General features: G+C 41.2%; 2 protein-coding genes across 4 annotated transcripts; one reads left to right on the top strand and one right to left on the bottom strand.

The window, feature by feature from the left end:
• The first annotated feature begins 354 nt into the window (after positions 1-354).
• Positions 355-9,467, top strand: sergef (secretion regulating guanine nucleotide exchange factor). Its single transcript, XM_063479521.1, has 11 exons — positions 355-451; positions 728-866; positions 1,197-1,349; positions 1,896-1,990; positions 2,161-2,221; positions 2,853-2,966; positions 3,059-3,121; positions 3,367-3,525; positions 3,614-3,780; positions 5,944-5,980; positions 8,387-9,467. Exons 1-11 carry the CDS (start codon positions 410-412, stop codon positions 8,602-8,604), a joined length of 1,248 nt encoding a protein of 415 aa, XP_063335591.1. The 5' UTR covers positions 355-409; the 3' UTR covers positions 8,605-9,467.
• Positions 9,468-9,507: 40 nt separating this feature from the next.
• Positions 9,508-20,538, bottom strand: kcnc1b (potassium voltage-gated channel, Shaw-related subfamily, member 1b). 3 transcript variants are annotated; one of them, XM_063479514.1, is made up of 4 exons: positions 19,964-20,538; positions 15,874-16,789; positions 15,058-15,234; positions 9,508-11,136 (listed from the first exon to the last, which is right to left on the bottom strand). In XM_063479514.1, exons 1-4 carry the CDS (start codon positions 20,525-20,527, stop codon positions 11,027-11,029), a joined length of 1,767 nt encoding a protein of 588 aa, XP_063335584.1. In that variant the 5' UTR covers positions 20,528-20,538; the 3' UTR covers positions 9,508-11,026. The 3 variants fall into 3 exon arrangements, with proteins under 3 accessions (XP_063335584.1, XP_063335583.1, XP_063335585.1); XM_063479513.1 differs by lacking the exon at positions 9,508-11,136 and adding an exon at positions 11,206-13,926; XM_063479515.1 differs by lacking the exons at positions 9,508-11,136; positions 15,058-15,234 and adding an exon at positions 11,206-13,951 and having other exon boundaries at positions 15,896-16,789.
• Positions 20,539-20,664: the final 126 nt, after the last annotated feature.

The raw sequence follows: 20,664 nt of genomic DNA, 5'->3' as shown, positions 1-20,664 counted from the left end.
GATAAGCGAAATACGGCTGTATAAATGCATCAGGGCTTATGTGTGTTTATGGGTGACACGTGTGGAGCTATTTCAGCTCCACAAACAGCCAAAACGTGGTTTGCCAAAACCACAAACCTTGTCAAAGACGAACAAGTTAATCATAACACAGAATATGATGATGAGTTTATGTTGAGGTGAATGTCAATTGTGGAGTCCTTTGGTGCTTCAGGCAGGTTGTAGTATCCTGCTTTAAAAAATCCACCCATTATTTTACCAGATATTATGTATCTGTATGTTAGATATTGTTAGATATTACATTTCTACAAAGTCATAACTTAGTTTGTAACTTTTGCCATTCATATATCCGTTTCAAGCGCCTTCGCGACAGTGTCGCAAAGCATACTTGAGTGTTTAGCCCAGATACTCCATGGAAACACACGCACGGTTGGAGTTTTGTTTACATTCTTGGGTAAGTTTGTTATATTGAACAGTACACTGTAAAAGTCGCGTATATCTGGTTGTGTAATTCCTTTATTTAAATGCAAGGAACAAAGTGACTCTTCAAATGGAAACGCAGAAGACGTAGCACTTTTGCTAACGTTAGCTTAACTAGCGTCCAAACTTACTGTCTTTACAGGTGAGGCGACAAAAAACAGATGTTAGCATCTGGTTCACGGTCACCTGAGCACTGATAGTAGTTGTCGGTCTGTCATATACTTTTATTAAGCTGTGCTGTTTCTGTCAGGGAGCCAACAGTTACGGGCAACTGAGCCAGGGACATGTGGAGGACCAGGCTTCGCCCCGGCTCTCTAACATTGCTGCCCTACAAAACAGGCCAGTCCGGGCTGTCAGCGGCGGTGGGGGACACTCCGTAGTTATTACCGGTATGTAGCCTTTCGTCCTATATTAAACACAAACTTCAGCCCACCTGCGAATGATGACGTTTGTTGTGGTAATGTGAGCAAGACTTTCATAGGTCACGTGGCGCCTCCTCCTGGTCAGTGAAATTAATTGTTTGTTTGTTTTTATGTTGATAATCTGTTTAATGCAAAAATTATAAATGATCTAACAGCAAACGGTAGAAGCAAACTTCCACTCAGTTCAGTCTCGTCTGTTTAAGTAAATGTCTAGAGTGAGTGTGCAGGTGTAACTGTCCCAAAAATAACACATCTAAGTAAAATCTTTGATTGTTTCCATGTTTCTGTGCTGGACAGAGAGTGGCCAGGTGTTTGTGTGTGGACAGAATAACCGAGGCCAGCTGGGACTTGGCCACAGTGCAGACATCTCAACTCTTCAGCACTGCCCCATCCTGAATCAGAGAGTCACAGACATCGCCTGTGGTTGGGATTTTACTCTTCTTCTCACTGGTGAGCAGTCAACACCGTTTCCTACCAGGAATGTATCCTCATTTCTAGTTGTACTTGGTTTAAGGGTGATATTATTAGCCAAAACACAGGTGTTTCTTTTGGGCAGGAATAATAGATCTTTTATGGCAATGTTAGTTTTTATTCTAATATAACATTTTATTATATTTGAATAATACAATAGATGAATTGTATATAAAATAAAATAATATAGCTGTGTTATATTTGAAATTTCATTATGTTATATTAGATCTAATTTTCCTGAAAGTGCAGATATATTATCCTTAGACCATTATGATACATGTGTTTCTAGAAAAAGGGTGGGAAAAAACTCACATTTAGTGCTATATTGTCAAAAAAAACCCTGCATATTTAACACAGTCAACCTATTAAAGACTGCTTGAGGAATTAAACAGAGCATAGCTGAGAAGTAGTAAGAATGGGAATAACGGAGGACAGCTTAACTACCTTCCAGTCATCCAAAAGCGTAATTTTTCAGTGCGTCTTAGATAAAGGCATATTTCTTTTCTTTTTATGGCACACTCTCAGACGGTGGGCAACTATTAGCATGTGGTTCCAATGCGTTTGGGCAACTGGGTGTTGGACAGACTGTGACACACTCTGCAGATCTACTGGTTGTTGAGGTGAGAACACGATGGGGGTGCAGTTTTTATAAAGTAAAGTTTTTAATTATTTTTTTTTAATATGCATTCAATACATCTTGAGTGATCTACATTAGTATAAATTATCTTTACTTACCTGCCATCTTAATCACTTTCATTAAGGCAGATGTCATTGTGCTGTTTGTTGACAGAGTCTGAAGGAGCCAGTAGTTAGTGTAGCAGCAGGACTCCGACACTCACTTGCTGTTACTGGTAAGGTAGCACTGTGAGCTGCCCTCATTTTTTTAACATCTGCCAAAGTGGTTACATGATTGGTTTGTTTTACCTGTCTTTATGTTTCTTTGTCTTTATGTTTCTTAGCTGTATTTATATCCCATTTTAATTATCCATTCTAATTCCCAACTCTGATAAAGTTTTCATGCAAGTTCATACTAATAATATATATATATTATTAGTATGAACTTGCATGAAAACTTTATCAGAGTTGGGAATTAGAATGGATATATATATATATATATATATATATATATATATATATATATATATATATATATATATATATATAGATAGATAGATAGATAGATAGATAGATATGCATGAAAACTTTATCAGAGTTTAGAATGGATTACATTTCTGGAGTCAATCCAAATCTGGATCCTGAAAAATGGGATATCTTCCCAATTGCATATCAAATTTAAACTTTGGCTTGATGTTCTCAAGAAAATACCTGAAACCATTCTGCAACCAGATATCTTTCATCTCATAGGACTTAGTGCATGGTGTGAAGGGAATTTTCAGTCTTGGTGGAGGTATGCACTCTGACTGCTCCTGTTTTTCATTTGACAGTGAAGCCATAAATCCTGTAATTCTGTTTGACTTTCAGGCTCAGGCTGTGTTTATCAGTGGGGAACTGGTCTTTTCAGTTATGCTAAGAGAGCACTCAGTCCACATGCTGTCCCATCTCACTTTAACTCTAAGGTGCCCTGTCTGGTACCAGGTAACGTAAGCTGTACTGAACATAAATAATTATTAATTTATTCTATAATTGGTGATTTGTAGATGTGACAGATATTTATGACCTTGTTGCAGGTCTGGATCAAAGAATATCACACCGGGTAACTGCAGGGTCAGCACACTGTGTGTGCCTTACAGGTAGGACAGTAGGGAGTTGCTTCAATATGTTCTGCAAAAATAAGCTATGTATTTTGCACTGCTCATTCATAGGGACAATTTACACTCATAAGCACTACCACTGTCTTGATCTTCTTTATCATACATCAAGTCTGCCCTCTCTGATGTCCTGTAATTAGTTCACCAGAGCATCTCAATTGCTGTTCTGCTTTTCTGCTGCTGCTTGTGCTGAATGAAGAGTAATGCTGTCGCTGTCATGTGTGTAGGAGATGGCGATTTGTTTCTGTGGGGAAGCAACAAGCATGGTCAGCTGACCACCACAGAGCCCTTCCTGTGTTCTCCCACTCTTCTGAAGCGATCTCTGCTGGATGGAGAAAAAGTGATAAATGTGTGGAGCGGCTGGACTCATATTGTTGCTCAGACAGGTACTCGGGTCTGTGATGTTCAGTAGTTTTTACAGGATTTAGAGGACAGTTGCCCAAACTGAAAAAACAATTCCATTATCTGTTTCAGAGAGCGGGAGAGTGTTCACGTGGGGAAGGGGAAATTATGGACAGCTGGGCCGCCAAATATCAGCCAGTGAGGACACAGAGCAGCAGCCAGCTGGCCCTGCGGCACAAGGTGGCACCCAGGAGGTTGGACTCCCTGCTGAGGTTGAAAACCTTTGTGGAGCAACACAGGTAGGAGTGTTTAGCACTTCGCCAGATGGCAGAACCTATAGCTGTGTTGCAATCAGTAACAATTAAATGTTTCCTAGACTTGTGTTTGGATTGTTGGTCTTGAGGATAGTGCTGTGGAAATTAGTTTGAAAATGCCAGTAGACGTCCAGCAGGAGGCAGCAGACAGTTAGAGTTAAACAAAGTAGCTGTTGATTGTTTAGTATAAGGCGAAGCATGTTTCCCCTGAACAGAAGGTTCTTAATGATTTGCACAATTATCTCTTATGTACAAAGCATACTCACACTGTCATTATAGTTCAGCAGGGGGAAAAAACGACTTGTGTTTATCAGTGAAGGCAGTTTTCTCTTCTCCCCCAAGGACAATTACATGTGAATGGGATTGTAGCAGTTAACCTGTAGTCTAAATGGTGACAATATGGTCATTGCCAATGAAGCGGATGTCAGGGACAAACAAGGACAAGCGCTCCTTTCATCTTTCCACTGCAACAACACATAAGGTGTCAAAGCTTTGTCACCTTGTGTGTTGAGCGTGAAGTAAGATGAATTGGCTGAATGGGATATGAATCACTCAGGCCACCCTACTCTGTTAAATCACTGCACATATACACTGACTGGCCACTTTTTAGGTACATCTACCAACAGCCAATCGCATGACACCAACTCAGTGCATTTAGGTATGTAGACGTGGGCAGGACGATGTGCTAAGGTTCAAACTGAACATCTGAGTGAAAGAAAGGTGATTTAAGTGACTTTGAATGCGACATGGCTGTTAGTGCCAGGAGGGAGCCATGTGAGCATTACTGATGGACAAATTTCAACCTGTCAGTGGTTCATGATCAGTGGGTCAGTTTCTGTTAATCACTTGTTTTCTTTGTCAAATAAAGTGCTACATGCAGTACAGTGCAAAAGTCTATATTTTGCTACAAAAATGGGAATTCTGTACACTCATTTATTGGTTAAAGTGCAAACATCCATGGAAATACAGTGAATAAGGTAAAAACTGCGTTTGCACCTTTCTAACAAAGCTTAAAGTTGATATTTGTTATGACTGCCTTTATTCTTTAACACTGCCTGAACTCTCTTAGGGAAGCTTTGTTGTAATTTCTGTAAGTAGTCTTCAGGAACAGTTCTCCAGGACATTTGAAGGACCTTCAGACTAACTGTCATTCTGTTCTGTTCCCACACTGCTTCAATAATGTTGAGGTCTGGGCAGAGGGGAGGCCAATCCATGACTGATAGTGTTCGTGTACATGAGCTGAGTTAATCACATGCCCATCTCTTGCGTGTTTTTCTATCCATGTATGCTTTTACTGTTTCAGAACTAAAGCTGTTGCTAATTAGATGCGTTCCAGATAGTTCTGCATGACAAATCAAAATTTGACAGTACTTTCCATCAATTTTGACAAGAGCCACTGGCTAATGTGCGCACCCAAGCCATGATACAACCTCCACTTTTTTTTACAGATGGCTGCAAACACTCACTGTTGTACCTCTATCCTGACCTCCTTCATGCAAATTGACAGTGATTTGAACTTTGAAAGACCTTCAGAAAACTTGGAGAACTATTGCTCATGACTGCTTTATAACAGATTGCAAGAAAGTCTGGCCCTTTGGAAACAAAATATAAAGAAATGAAGGGTGGCTCAAGACAGTACTGTAAATGCATTTAACAGCCATTCAGTGGACTGTGTCTCATGTCCAGGATTCAATTAGCATTTAAGCATGTCCACTCAATTCCTGTCATACTTGTGAAGGGGGAAGCAAGAGAAAAGGCCATTAAAATCTAAAAGGTTTCGGTCAGCAAAGGGCAAGACTGTATAAGCATCCTCAAATGGCTGCATTAAGTCCTCCAGCAAGCCCAGCAGTGGCTTTTGAGAGTTATGAATCAGTTGGGTCTCTGCTATAGTTTCAATTTACATTATGCGCTAAAGGGAATCGTATGCTGGAGTACCAAACATATGTAAAGATGTGAAAAAGATCATTATTTAATTATCAAAAAAAAAAGTTTTTAATTAAATCTAAGTGGCTTTATCTTGTCATTTTATTTAATTTTTAAGGCAGAATATGATTAATTCAATTGTCAGTATCATATGTTATTGAATATTAGAGTCTTAAAATTGCATATTTGCTTTTCAACATGTATTTAAAGTTATTTTCTCCACAGATTTGCTGTGGATCAGAACATAACCTTGCTACTGTAGGTGAGTGTGTTCTCTCAAAAATGTCCTTGCAGTTTCTTCACTTTTCTCCTACCTTATTATTCACATAATGCACAAGTGCACTCAACATTTCCATAGGAAACAAAAGCCTTTTATGAAAAATTAAAAGCAAAGTTTGAACTTACTGGGTTCTTTAAGTACTCATGGCTGAAATGAGAGACATCCTCAATGGCCTGAGGTGACTCTGGCTGTGTTTGCGTAAAGTAATGTAGAAGACACATAGGTGAGGCTAAACTATTTCAAGCTGTCCTCACCCCTACTAAAAAGTTGGTAAGGGAGCTGTCTAATGCATTACAGTGTTAACAATTAATCCTTGTAAAGCTGCAGAGCATTTCTGAGGTCAGCTCATTGCTCAGTGGCTATTGCATGAGGATGTAATTACAGCGTGGATAGATGGATATCATTGACAGAAGCAATTACCCGAACAGGCCTGTAAAGGAGATGAATTAACCAGATGCCCATTTACAGGCAAGTTTTTCCAGTCATATGTTTGTAGAACGATCTCCCTTTGTCTGCTTAACCGCTGAACAGACGCCGCACGCTCACATGCATCCCTCAAAGAGAACTGAACAAAGATAGACATATCTGACTGCTTGTTTGCGATCGCTCATTAGATTAAATGTGCTTTTATTCTTGCCAGGCCTGCCAAAAGTCTCCTGCTTTTCTATAGTAACCAGCTAGGCATGTAAAAGAGTTTTTGGAAGTAAAATCTATCACATTAATTTTTGAACACTGACCCAGTTTTTTTTTTTACATGAGCACGAATATAAATATCACAGATGATCACTGAAATACAGGCGCATGCTTCCATAAGAGAGGAAACTGTGAACATCGCTGGTGTTTCTGCAAGCATCCATGCCATTCACTGGTGTTAATCTCACTAATTGATAGCGATAATGAATGTGCGATTCTAATTTGAATATGTGAAAATTGTCCATCATCCATAGTTCTCGAGAAGCACTTTCAAAAAGTTCAGTTATGGGCCGTGAAGGCAGAACTAGCAAATGGAGATCTCATCTGAACCTCCAGCATCTCACTCTTCTGCCACGCTCACCTCTCTTCCTCCTCCTGTCTGAAGTGTGGTGGCAGGAGCAATGAAATAGCAAAACAGGATTGGAAGCGCAGACCTGAGTGCTGCTATTTCGGGTGCTGAAGTAGGTCAGGCAGAAAGGAACGGAGAGCATTGCATGCTGCTTATGATATCTGTTGCCTGCTCATCCTTTGCTCATTAGAACCTGAGCAAGTTCTCCTGGTGTGTGAAAATCATCAGCGGTGGTCAGAGGTGGGAAGATGGGTCAAAGACTCTGTGGCCACAGCTCATCCAATCTGAGGAAAGATTTTTGGTTCATGTGAACATTTTTCCACTTAATGGGATTGTAGAAGCACGAACACCTTAAATTAGAGCTGTAACTGTAGAATGATGCACACTAAAAAAAAAAAGGCAACCTCCGCAGACTGTGTCACTGTGGCGTTGTTATTTGGGTGTGAAATTTTAAACTGACAAATTTCAGAAACAAATAACAGCATTTGTTTATAACAGCATTGCACAAATGGCCTTTTGGTTTGAGATTCCTTATTTTTTTATTATCCTTTTGTCGTGCAGAATATTATGCAGACACTTTGTTGCCATGGAAACACTGATGTGCTATACTCCAGTCAGTGAGCCCATGAATTAAGCACAGCACCAAAATAAAGATTTTTTTTTTTCCCAATGAACCAAATGTTTCAACACATTTAGTCCACTAATACTTTCTGAACACTAAATCAAAGAAAAGGTGTCAGTCCAGTCGTAAATAAATGCACTGTCTTTAAGACGGGGACTACATGCATGTTTGTAACGCATAAGTGGTTTCTGGCAAACTGTCACATTGGCATGAGCTGCTTGGCATGGCATCGAGGTCTGTGAACTGGTGAAAACATATGCGTCTTTCTGGCAAGCGCTGCGGATTTTTGGGGACGAGCTGAAAACGCAGACAAAGACAAAGACAACCTCGCGATGAAACAAATGAAAAGATGACACGAAAGGCACACAACTGCAGTACGGGGAGAGCTTGAAGATGTGTTACCCTTGAGAAAGCAAGCTCGCTTCTGTTGCCATGGCAATGGAGCCTGTTAGGTAACTGTGTTGCCATGGCACGTGTCTCCTCGGTGATGCAGACCTGACCACACCCACCGATAGGCTCTCCAGCTGTGAAGAGCAGCGAGGCTTTATTATTGACCAAGTGTCAGGGTGGGGAACAGGAGCTGTGTGTGTGTGTGTTTTCTTTTGCACCCTGTTTTTTTGTAATCCAGGATGCTGATTTTAGCCTACATTGTACACACTGTGCCTCAGCCCCCTCAATCTCTCTCCTGTCAGTAACACTGACCCATGATCCTTCTCCCTTTCAGGGGGAAGTCTCTTCTCGTGGGGCTGGAATGAACATGGGATGTGCGGAGACGGCTCGCAGGCCAACGTCTTTCATCCACAGCTCGTTCCTGGTCTAAGACCTGTTCTCATTGGCTGCGGAGCCGGACACTCCATGGCAGTTTGCGCTGCAACGACTGGCACAGAAACAAATTCTGCACCACTCGAGCAGCGCTGGAGCAAGGACATTTATTCTGCATGACAATCAGAGGCTATAAAAAGCGAATGCTTTGGGGAGTTAACACATTTCTGTTTTAGTGGTTTATCGGTGCCCTGTGAAACCCACGTGCGATCATTTTAAGTGCCCTTGACTCAACACTAACTTTCACATGTTAAAAGGCTACCTGAGCTACTTGAAGGGGTTACACTTTAAACTGCAGTTGTCATAAATACCCTTGTATGGTTCGGTGATTTATGTTTCATGTGGCCATAATTTGTCTTTGATGGACACGATGGGGTCAATGGCTTTGCAGGGTATGGCCACGCCTGTAGCTGTAGCTCCACCTGACGTGTTTGCCTCCCTCAATGAAGCTGTTACAGATCATATGAGGGATGGGCTAGACTAGTGTTACAGCTCCATCTTCTCATGTCAGGGGTTTTATTGCTGTGATCTTGAATGTCAGGAGGCAGTCAATCTCAGCAATCCATGGTGAAACTTTCTCTGTCATCTTGTGATGTACAGCATTTTATTTCCCATTTTTCTACTGGTCTATCAATTATTTATGCCTTTGCCCATCTGTGTCATATTCTTTGATTTTCTGTTTGTCTGATTTGCACCACTTTCATACTTCATTAATCTTGGAAGAAACTCATCCACTGGACATGACCCAACCTACATATTTATAAGGAGTGGACCTCCGCAGTGCAGCACCTGGATACCAACTGCAGTTGTTAAGGCAGTGCCTTTGAGAAAGGCAGTGAAGGTACTCAGAAAAGCTGATGTCTGCTTTTCCATGACTTTCTTTTATATGAAAATTTTTATTTTAAATATTCATGTAAGTTAAATGTGGAAACATTTAAAAAATGTTAAAGTGCTTTTACCAGGATTATGTTCGGGAGGGGAAAATAAATGGACACTCACTGAAAAGTGATCATTTCTGTGGTTCTTTTTTATTTATCACTATTGTACAAGTCTGAACTGTATTGGTCAAAAAAGACACAAAATCCCTAAACAGCAAACCAATCAGAACGACCACTGAACACCTTATTGAGATAACTAACCACAAAATGCACGGTGTTCAAAGCACACACTCTGAAATCGCACCAAATGCCACAAATTAGTTGCCTCTAAGTTGTGTAATTGATTCTGTTTCATGATAATAGCTTTCTTTCTTGCTTTCTTACATATATCTATTATACCTTGACCAGCACACAGTCCCCCCAGCTCTATTGACATATTCAGATCTGCTGTACCAGACTGCACTCAGATCTCAGCAAGTGGTTGGCAGTGTGTTTGCAGTTGTTTGGTAAAAAGTTGGTCCCTTCTCACTAACGTTGTCCACACAAACAGTGGATCAGGACTCTGCATCTTTAATTAGGTTATGCTCGTTGCTTGCCTTTAGAAGCTGATCAGCACTGGGGTCGATGCTGCGTACACGTGCTTTCAAGTACTGAGCTGATGCTTGTTTTCAATGTGCTGGTGACTGATGGTTAATTTAAAAGAAAATGCATATTATTTCGTCGTCATGTTGGTTAAGCTGTAATCCTGAATGGTAAGAAGAATTTACGTAACAGAGGCACTTGTCCAGTATGATGAGGATAATGGTTTGGCATTAGTTAGTATTGTATACCAATGTAGCAATTTGGATGTGTCCAAAAAAGTGACGAAGAGGTATAATCCAATTATACGTGATTGTCAATTAAACAATTATTTAAATGCCTATGCTTTGATACGAGAATGCATGTGATATAGGAGCTATCTTTGATAATCAAAGTACAACTGCATATCATCATTCATTTCATTCCTACATACCCTGCAAAAACAAGATTTGCATCACCAACTATTATTATTCTAACAGCACAACTTGCCATTTTAATGCCTCTTTAATACAAGGTAAGAGTGGTGTGGTTTTTTTTGTTTTGTTTTTTTTGTTTTTTTGTTAAAGCATGACATTATTATTACTATATTTTTGTGGACATTATCTCCGATGCATGAAAACATATCAAAGGAATGTTAAAAGTTCACTGGTGCAAAACAGTGCAAAAGTCTACAAAGGTGTGACGATGACAGTGCAAAGTTAATGACTTGTTTTCAACGGTTTAGTCTGGCTGACGTGACGCGTGACAGGTTTTTGCTGAAGGGGGTTTGCGGTTTAAAATCGGAGCAACATTTCTTTTCTTTTTTTTCACTTTTGGACAGAAGAAGCACACAAATATTTGATGATCACTCAAAAAACATTGGTACACACAACTTCAGCACACAAAAAGCGTATTTACAGCACTGGCACACACCAAAAATAGGCACACAAATTACAACACATTAACCAGTCACAGATACTGAGCTACATAAGGCTTGACAACAAAACTTCCTCAGTGCTACATCTATGCTGAGTTTTGTGATGTACAGGTTGTCACTGTCACACCCATTTAAAAATACTAATACACACAACAATGCTACAGCACTATCAGGTGGGTGATGGGCCATTATGGGTCATACACATAGTGGTTGGTACACCATGGTTCATAACACAAACTGACTCTGTTGGTTGTCTGCTCCGGTGCTGTCGTTGGGTCTCTATAAACATATAAAAAAACAACAATAACAAAAATAAATTATTACACAAATTATGTATAATGGTGGAAATGATGGCGATGATGGATACCTCTGCAGGTGCAGGGAGAGGTGAAATGACACTGGCTTGGAGAGTAAAAAAAATGTGCTCCGTTAGTTCTTCATGGTAAACATGGGTTTACCATGTTTTGGGTTTTTGTTCCCCATGCTTAGCGGAAGGCGTCAGACACCAATGTACTGTCTGTGTGCAGAGGTTGGACTCTGAGTCGGTTAATAAACATGCCCAATCATGCTGCATTTGACAGGTTGATGTACAGTAGTTCAGTCATTGTCATGCGTTTGTTTACTTTGCGTCATGCTCTCACAGTCACCTCTTTTTTTTCTTATTATTTTTTTAAAGCTCTCTTTGACCTGGACAGGGTCAAACAGCAGTTGGTAACACTAGCCGGACGCTAGTAGGAAAGGAAAGATGTATGTAGATGCATGTGCTGTTGAATAAAAACGGAGTCTAAACACTCATTGTGTATAAAATTTATTTCATGCAAGGACTTATATTTACATATTTTTATTTGAATACTTTTCTTTTGCATAAATGTAAAATACATGCATTTACCTTTCCCCAAGTAAACCCACAGCCCATGCTATGTCGCACTGTACTTTTTTTTTCCTTCCCACCCCTCCACTTGAATTGCATGAGCATATAATTCACCTGCATCTCTTCACATCAAATCTTAACAAGTTGTTGTTGTTTTGTTTTGTTTTTTTAAATATATAACATCCATTAATTACCACAAGAGACATGACTCAAAAAATGTAAAACTCTGCTCATTCAGAATAAAAACCAAAACTAGTTGCTATAATTTGCCTATCTTCTAGAAATGAACATTTCTGATTGGTCAACAAAACAAAAAAATGAGGAAAAAAAAGAAGAAATTTGTTAAAGTGCCCTGAAAAATTTGTGCATAATTATTGGGACAGTATCAATACATGTAACAGTAACAGTATTGATGCTTTAAATCAATAGACATACATACTGCACGAGTCATCGTGACATCTCCCACTGATCCTAACTCAATATATTTTGGCTCTGTGGAGTTGCCTGGTCCCCTTTACTTATATTTTGTGCTTTATTATACAAAAGACGTGGGGACTAATAAGTGATTTTTTTAAAGTTTTCTTTTTTTTAGTGCTTCTTTTTTTTTCTTTTTTTTGCTGGGTGCTATGTATCTCTACTAAAGGTTCAGTCCTAGTATGTGTTCAGTGGTGTAATAACAATAACCAAGAGGGCTATTTTTTTTTAAACTGTGATTAAGGGAACGAGGGTGGTGCAAAAGGTACAAGGTTCACCTTATAAATAAAGCTTTTGTTACACTGTTATGAGCATGGAATAAAGTGTAATGATGCTACACTGGGAGCACTTATGTTAATATCATGTCAATTTATTACTCGCTTTTACTTTGCCTCTCCAAGTATGAAGGCACCGTTGTTTTGTAATTAATGAGTCCTGCCTCAATTTAGCAGCACAGCAGTATAGACGTGGTGGCAGTCTACTGATACCCTTTAAAAACTCGTAACTACCAGTAAATATATTTGTATAAAAACTATTTATGCTCATAACAGCATTAGTTGGCTTTATGACAGATTGTTCAAGTTAAATCACGCTATTTTTTTTTCCGTTGGAGGCCCCAGTCAAATAAATACAAGAAAATAAATATATGAATTTGGGGAAAGGCAAAGAATGGTGGCTACATAAAAACCTCTGCTATGACTGAGTCTCTTGTAAAGCTGTTTCAAAATGCATAAAAATGACAAAGCTTATGAAGCTTTTGAAAGAAAAACTTCTTTTTTTTTCTCCTTACAGGTAATTGCGATACAGTTAGCTTCTTTTTGAACATAATTTCTCATGCAGTTCATGCAAATGAACAGTTTTAGTTCTGTTGACATTAGATGTATTCATCACTGGCATCATAGGAATTGTCATCATCTCCATATTGCATCGGACATCATGAACAGCATGTTCATTTTTTTTCTTTTTCTAATGGCCACTCGGGTAACATTATCTGGACTGCACTTTCAGAATGACGTCTCTACTTTGCAACGTACAAAGCACTTAAGAGAAGTTCCCTTAACAGCTTTTGGATATGTTTTAAAAGCCTTGTATAATTAATGTCCAGCATATTATTGGCAGGGGTTACATCTTATGAAAATTTATTTCACAAAAAAAGTTGTTGAAAAACAAAAAAACAAAACCAAAAAAGCAAATGAGATAAGTTATTGGCAGAAGAGAATGAGAGATCAAAAGCAACAGAGCAACAGGCAATGATGTAAACACAAGGAAAAGAGTGTGGTTAGCCTGTGGTAAGAAGTAGAACGGTGCTTTGTCTGCAACTGAGGTGACCCATGCAGAGTGGCATGTGCCAATGTTTTCTAGTCTATGATATGATGACACACCCAAGGAGAACACTTGGGAAGCTTGAGTATAAGCACAGTTAAGATACAATTTTCCAGAAAAATAAACATAAAATAATAATAATTTTTAAAAGAAAAAGAAACAAAAGCAGGTGTGAAGGCAAGTGTGAAAGCAAAATCTGACAGGAAATATAAGAAGTGTGGACTGGCCTTCCAATGGCATTGTATCTGCTACTCAACCATGCTACATAATGGATGGGATGGGAGAATGTGAGTGCTGCATTAGACAGGGTGGGCTGCAGGGCAGGGCGGACACTGAGGACACTCCAGAGGCATCCCCGCTCATGCCAGACATGCTGTTAAGGCTCCAAGGCTTTTCATAACCTTCAGTTGAAAAACAGAGAACGTTCTGAGTACACTGCAGCACTGAATCCACGACAAAGTGTTTTGGTGTTCCTCACTGGTTATACTACACCTGTTGCTTTCTTGTTTTTGACTCCAAAGAAACAGGTCAACACAGACGTGAGACACATTATTATTCTCCATGCATTGAGTGCATTAGGAGTACAACAGCATGCACCGGGTGGTACTGGAATGGTTTGGAGTATAACACTTAAAAAGTCAAGAAAGGTAGGCACCTCAGGCAGGGAATGTTTTGTCAGCTACAGGTAGAATATCACACTGTATGCCGTTTTCCGCACACAGCTGGAGACTTACAGGCCGTTCTTAGAGGAATGTTTTGATTTATCATTAATATAAAATTTTAAAGCAAAACAAAAACGAAGGGGCGATCCCCGTTATTAAAGTATAGAAATCTGTAAATTTCAATTTTGTCTGATATTAGCTGTCATCCATCTGTGTTGTGCTCCTTCACCATTCTGATAGCACCCATTAGCAAGACACTTCATGCACCGTTATGATCAAGAGCAATGTTCTCATAAGTCAGGATTCCGCATGGTATTTATCATTAAAACACATATACATACATGGTACACGCGTAACACGTAAATACTTTCTTAGGCAGATAAGACAACACATTCTAGATCATATAAATCTCGAAAATAGTTTTCTTACTTGTAAATAAATAGGAGTATTACATTATGCACGTATCAAAAAATATAGTATGTAGATGTGGACAATTACTCTGGACATTTGCGGTGATTGTGCTTGGCCTTAACATGTTTTAGTGAATCGGAATATATACAAATCCCAGCAGGATGACTGAGGAGAAGCAGCTGCTGTGAACGTGTATGATAGCTGTAATAAAGAGGTTTGTTGTTGTGTGCATGTCTGTGCGTGACTGTGCCTGTATCTCTGTGAGTGTGTGTGTGTGTGTGTGTGTGTGTGTGTGTGTGTGTGTGTGCGTGTGTGTGTGTGTGTGTGTGTGAGAGAGCCTGTGTAAAAACTGAGGTGTAACTCTCAGCAAAGAGGCAAAAAAGGGGCTTGTCCTGCCTATATGGTCTACAGGGTGTCAGTGTCTCAGGGGGGCCTGTGATTGGCTGTTACTGTACGTACCCCTCCTCACTCTGCCCCCTGTGTGGTTGGGGCGTTCAGTAGTAGTGGTGACCAGGAAGCAGGGCCGCTCTCTCTCGCTGGGGCTGAAGATTTCCTCCGGAGATATGGCCTGGTCTATATGAGGGCAATCTTCATTGGCCAGAGCTGCGTTAGCTGCCTCACCATTCAGTTTAGAATCTTAAAAGAAACCAAAAATTAAAACAAACAAACAAACAATCAGATTTTTCTGTACAGGCTGTTTATTTAATTCAAGCACTACATATTTGAATATGTAGTTGTGTTTTGATGTTCTGCTACCTTAATTCGCACTGGGATAAACTCGTTCAATAACGCTGTCTGCATAACTGCTGTTTACCTTCCACTCCTTTGCGGAAGCTCTGTTTGAAGCTTTGTTATTGAAGCTTGGAGATTTATGAGCGCAAACTGAATCAAAGGTCAACATATCTTCGCTGTAACGACACCAAGGGTGGGGTACATCAAATTACTTACACTTTTCTTAATCTTACAAAAACATGCATCCGGTTAGTTTTAAGAGAGAGGAGGAGTGAATCACTGCATTAAGGAGTGCAAAATCAATAGCAAGATTACTCACAGTCTGCTGAATCTCTCTATTCGCCTATCCAGTCAAATATGCTTTTCATTACATATTTTATTGATTTGTTATGAGCGGAGAACTCGTTTTGTTTAATCTCGTGCCTGAATCATAAGCTGATTGAAGTGTGGGAACAGACGAACAGTGAAACAGCACAATCGAAATAGGATGAATAGAAATGAGACAACTCATTTATCAGAAAGTATGTCACGCTCGTTTCTTACCTTGAAACTTTATCTCGAAAACATCGTCATTGGCAATGGGGCTCTGATGCTGGGAGCTGATGCTTGTTTTGCAGAAGTTAGGAGAGCCTGGTTGGGGTGCCCGAGGGATATGCCTGTTTTTTTTCTTTGGTAGTTTCTGTTTTGCCATCGCCAGCGAGTAATACATTCCAAAGTTGTTGACAATCACGGGGACGGGCATGGCGATGGTCAGCACACCTGCCAAGGCGCACAGAGCTCCAACCAGCATACCGGAGGTCGTCTGAGGGTACATGTCTCCATAGCCGAGGGTCGTCATGGTCACTACAGCCCACCAGAATCCAATCGGGATGTTCTTGAAGTGCGTGTGCTCGCTGGCTCTTGGGTCATTGGGGTTAGCTCCAATCCGTTCAGCGTAGTAGATCATAGTGGCGAAGATGAGGACACCGAGAGCGAGGAAGATGATGAGGAGCAGGAACTCATTGGTGCTGGCTCTCAGCGTGTGGCCCAGCACCCTCAGCCCAACAAAGTGACGGGTCAGCTTGAAGATACGCAGGATCCGCACAAAGCGGACCACTCTCAGGAAACCCAGCACATCCTTAGCTGCTTTGGAGGAGAGGCCGCTTAGGCCCACCTCCAGGTAGAAGGGAAGGATGGCCACAAAGTCGATGATGTTCAGCGCATTTCGAATGAAGTCAAATTTATTTGGGCAGAAAGTTATTCGCATTAGAAATTCAAATGTGAACCACACCACACAGACACCTTCGATGTAGGTGAGATAGATGGCGGTCTCAGTCTCCTGGTAGGTGTTCATCACTGTCTCATTGCCCACCACGTCCCATTCCGTGCGGTTGATGATGGGATTGAAGGCTTCGTGGGTCTCCAAACAGAAGGTGGTGATGGACACCAGAATAAAGAACAGCGAGGCCAGAGCCACCCACTGAGCAGGAAATATTTAGGGGGCAGAAAAAGAAAGGAAAGAAGAAAGAGGAGAAGGACAGAAAGGAGAATGAGCACACTAATACATGCAGTGTAATCAAGCTTGACGGCCTAGCAGCCATTCTTAGTAAGACACAATGCAATTTAATCTTCTATCTCAGACAGTGGCATCTAGTTTGACAGTGGCAATGACACCCCAGCTGCACTCCTCTCTGATCTGTGTCTTGAATCTGAAGCGCCGCTGCAACAGGGACAATTAATGCAAGCTTGCTGTTCTTCCTTCTCATCCATCTGCTGTATATCAAGGTCGTGGCATTTTCAAGGGTATGCTACATATATAATTATTAAGCGCCTGTAGCAGCAGTAGCAGCAGACAGGACACTAGTGTCAACCCCCTGGACTAAATTTAGCTGGGGCTCTTCCCTTCAGCTCCATCACCACAGCAGGTCTTCCCTTACACAAGGTCATACTGTCCAGATCATCAAGCTCTTGGGAATGACGGTGAGCTGAGAGGCTCACTGAGCTGAGGACAGACTTTTATGTGAAGCCATAATTTCCCTTAATGGGAAAAAAAGTACTTCACCCCCTAGTATTGATTAGATGATCAAATTTCTTCACATTTAGGTTCTGTTATTCTTCCATACTACATGGGTGTAACAGATACAGTGCTGTCCCCTGGGTATCGATCCCAGCCCTGTCCTCATGCAGTACTGGTTTACAGCATGTGTTATTGTTCATGCTCTTTACTGTAGGGGGGGGAAACAACAACAGTAAACAGTAATCTAAGTTCAATCAGAGGAAAAAAGGTGGACAGAGAAGTGCACAGGAAAAGCAAATATCTGCTTAATGATCCTATGAATTGCAAATGTGGGATCAATAGCAATCGACTCATGCATAAAACCTTCCTTAAATGAGGCCCTGCTGTACCTTTCAAACTAATGCACAGCCTTGTTAAGTAGCAGGGAGGAATAATGAATGACTAAGTTGGAAAAGGGCAGGTCTGGGCATGAAGTCCCTCTGAGAGAGGGGAATGATCTGTACTTGTCAGTCGGTCTCATTCAAAGTGGGCCACTAAGACAGGCGATGCAGCACAATATAATAATAAGAAGAAGATGGAAAACAGGCCTTCATCATCATGTCTCATCAGTGGCAATTCATTGCCTCATGCTGAGGAAATCACTGCTCCTTATGAATGCCTGCCTTCCTTCCATCTTAGCATGATGGTCCAGAGGGAAGCTGTGTTGACTGCAGAAGCACCAACTCCTGTCAGCAGAGCTGTCCTCTTTGTTCAGAGAGACAACATCCCAGTTCACAGTGTGGATCTACACGCTGTTATGTAACACAAATTTGGCGTAAAATGTTTAGCATTTACGCATTCAAAAGGAACGTGGAGCACTTGGCATTCGCAGGCAATCGAATAGTGAGGCGACTTTAATAAACACGCAGTGGTCGAGATAATAACGTTCAGCTTTTGCAGATATGATGTAAGAGGAGTTTTTTGCCAAGTTTCAAGGCGTTAATAAGTGGTGGTGTTTTATCAAATTGCGTAATGTTGTTGTTTTTGTCCACCCCCTCTCCACTATGTGCCGCACGAAAAAAGAAACAAGTACTCCTTAGACAGTAATACAGCACAGTACCACCACGCTGCAAAACAATGACTTCAACCAACTGCACACGTTGGAGTCATAATCAACACCTTCTGGCTTGCTGCGTTTTAGGCGACTGTAATCTAAATCTCATTGTGATTTGAATTTTTGGGAGTTGCACTAACCATGTTTTTTTTTCTCTACTTTGACACTGAAAATTAAAAAAAATATGAAAACAATCCTTATTTGAGGCAAGTCACTACTGCTGCAACTACCATACAAACTCCAGTGCAATAAGGCCTCATAATTTGAGCTGCTTTGCCCCTGATGCCTCCTAACAAGCAGGCTCGCTCAGCCCTCTGAACATCCCACCCTTTGAACTGTTAAACAAACGCTGTGTCTCATCAGACTGCCTCCTAAATTATGTGTCTGTGTGACAGTTAGGAACAGTGTGGCCTGGAGGAAGGGCAACAAGTGACAATTGTTTGCTCCTTATTGGCTAATTCTCACTGTTGCCAGAAAACCATGGGTCTACTGTGCTGTGCAGTGGCAAGGGTTTTTCCACTGATGTATCTACTGTGAATAGAGTCGGTAATTAACTCTGAGGCTCACTTCTAATTAATCTTCCTGCCTGTCTTTGTGGAGTCGATCCCTGCTCTGCTTTTGTCATGCTTGTTGTTAAATGTAGGACACAGCTGAGCTTCTGCTGGGGGAATCTTTCCTGTGTGAAGAAAATCAAATTTGGAAGTGTGTATGTGACGGGTGGGGGGTGGCACTTATTCCATAATGCTTTCTGGAAGAGTGAGAACAAGTCAATGCAGTTTACTCTGTCTGGATTGGTGCCTGATAACTAATTACTACAGCTACAACAGCAGCTGTTAAAGCAGCGTGCAGCACAGCAGTTGTTTTAGGGGCTCGTGGTCCAAAAAAAATTACAAATATTTAAAAAAAAAAAAAAAAGGTGTAAAGTTGTCCTTGTCACCAATGGCAAGTATTACACCCTGATGGAAAAGTGCCCGTAACAAAGACTAAAAATGTCACCCCTAACAGCAACCCAATTTTGTCTGGAGGTCTGCCACAGAAAAAAATGTGGTGGTGCCAAAGATCTGGTTTCCTAATGTGCTGACCTATTTAACCAAAAAAGCCAGCCTGCCCTGGGATCCCCGTGTTGTGGAAATATCCATCTAAAGACCTGTGAGATTCAAAATGAGTTTCTTCATCTTCTCCAGCAAGATAAGAGGAGGGCAGAAGTGATGATTTTCATGCAAATGGTTCTTCTACATGAAGTTGGTTCATTTCCCCCCTCTCCTCCTCTTTCTCCCTCGTGCACTCTCATCGACCTGCTGTGGGGACTCTCAGAAGAGCAATTTCAAGGTCATCAAAAGCCCTTTCTACAAAAGCCCACCACCAAACGCCTTTGTTTCACCATCAAGGAGCAGAGGAGGACCAATTAACAAGTGTATTACTTTTAATGCATCATGACAACAACACCAGAACATTTTTAGCATTTTTGCATAACATACATAATATATACTTTAATTTAATTTAAGAAAAACAATGACACAAGGACATTTTTAAAAGTGACTCACCCTTGCATATTTAGAGGAGTAAGGGTCCTCAAACAGAGCCCAAACCCGTTTCTGCCACCGACTCCACAGGCTCCCATTCCTGGTATCAGGAGAGTCTCCCTGAGCCAGCCTTCTCGTCATTTCATCCACATCATCCTCAGCATGCTCCTGCTCTGGCTCCTGATCATCATTCCCCAGGTCTAACAGGCCCCCCCCGCTGAAACTATCAAGGGCCTCTTCTGCCTCCCGGTGCTGGCGATAGGTCATCCAGCAGCATGGCTCCACGTCTGTTTCATCAATCCCCCAGAAGGCCAGTTCCTCCTCATAGAGCGGCCCGCAGACATCGGCCGGGCAGTGCAGTTTACCTGTCCTGTAGTAATTAAGGATATGTGCAAAAACGCCAGGGTGGCGGTCGAAGAAAAATTCCTCGATCTTGGCATCATAGTCAAAGTGGTTGGGCGCATCAGGCTCGGCCAGCCAGGACAAGCGAGTGCCAGGTAGAGTGCGCAGGGTGCTGCGGTATGTCTGATGTCTGATCCCTCCCACGTTTATCACAATGCGATCCTTGTCGTCGCTCAGGCCCATCGCGTCCCTTAGGCATTTCTCCAATAAGTTCCCTTCATCGCAAAGGTAAGTCTAGGCGCACAGTGCAGACCATGCACAGGAATGATCAGGGTGACGGAAACAATTACATAAGGAAAGCAGCTCACAAAGCAACCAGT

The sequence above is a fragment of the Pelmatolapia mariae genome, linkage group LG7, assembly GCF_036321145.2.
Source record: "Pelmatolapia mariae isolate MD_Pm_ZW linkage group LG7, Pm_UMD_F_2, whole genome shotgun sequence".
Classification (NCBI taxonomy): Eukaryota; Metazoa; Chordata; class Actinopteri; order Cichliformes; family Cichlidae; genus Pelmatolapia; species Pelmatolapia mariae.
The sequence above is the reverse complement of the archived record's forward strand: the minus strand, read 5'-3'. Positions and strand labels throughout refer to the sequence as shown.

Bases quoted from the DNA above. Each gene is read 5' to 3' on its own strand.
- sergef (XM_063479521.1), top strand. From the start codon at position 410: ATGGAAACACACGCACGGTTGGAGTTTTGTTTACATTCTTGG. The intron at 1,350-1,895 runs GTGAGCAGTCAA...GCACACTCTCAG, and splicing joins TTTTACTCTTCTTCTCACTG to ACGGTGGGCAACTATTAGCA. The intron at 2,222-2,852 runs GTAAGGTAGCAC...TTTGACTTTCAG, and splicing joins ACACTCACTTGCTGTTACTG to GCTCAGGCTGTGTTTATCAG.
- kcnc1b (XM_063479513.1), bottom strand. From the start codon at position 20,527: ATGGGCCTGAGCGACGACAAGGATCGCATTGTGATAAACGTGGGAGGG. The intron at 15,235-15,873 runs GTAAGAAACGAG...GTTTCTTTTAAG, and splicing joins TTTCGAGATAAAGTTTCAAG to ATTCTAAACTGAATGGTGAG. The intron at 13,927-15,057 runs GTACGTACAGTA...TTTCAACTGAAG, and splicing joins AGGGGGCAGAGTGAGGAGGG to GTTATGAAAAGCCTTGGAGC.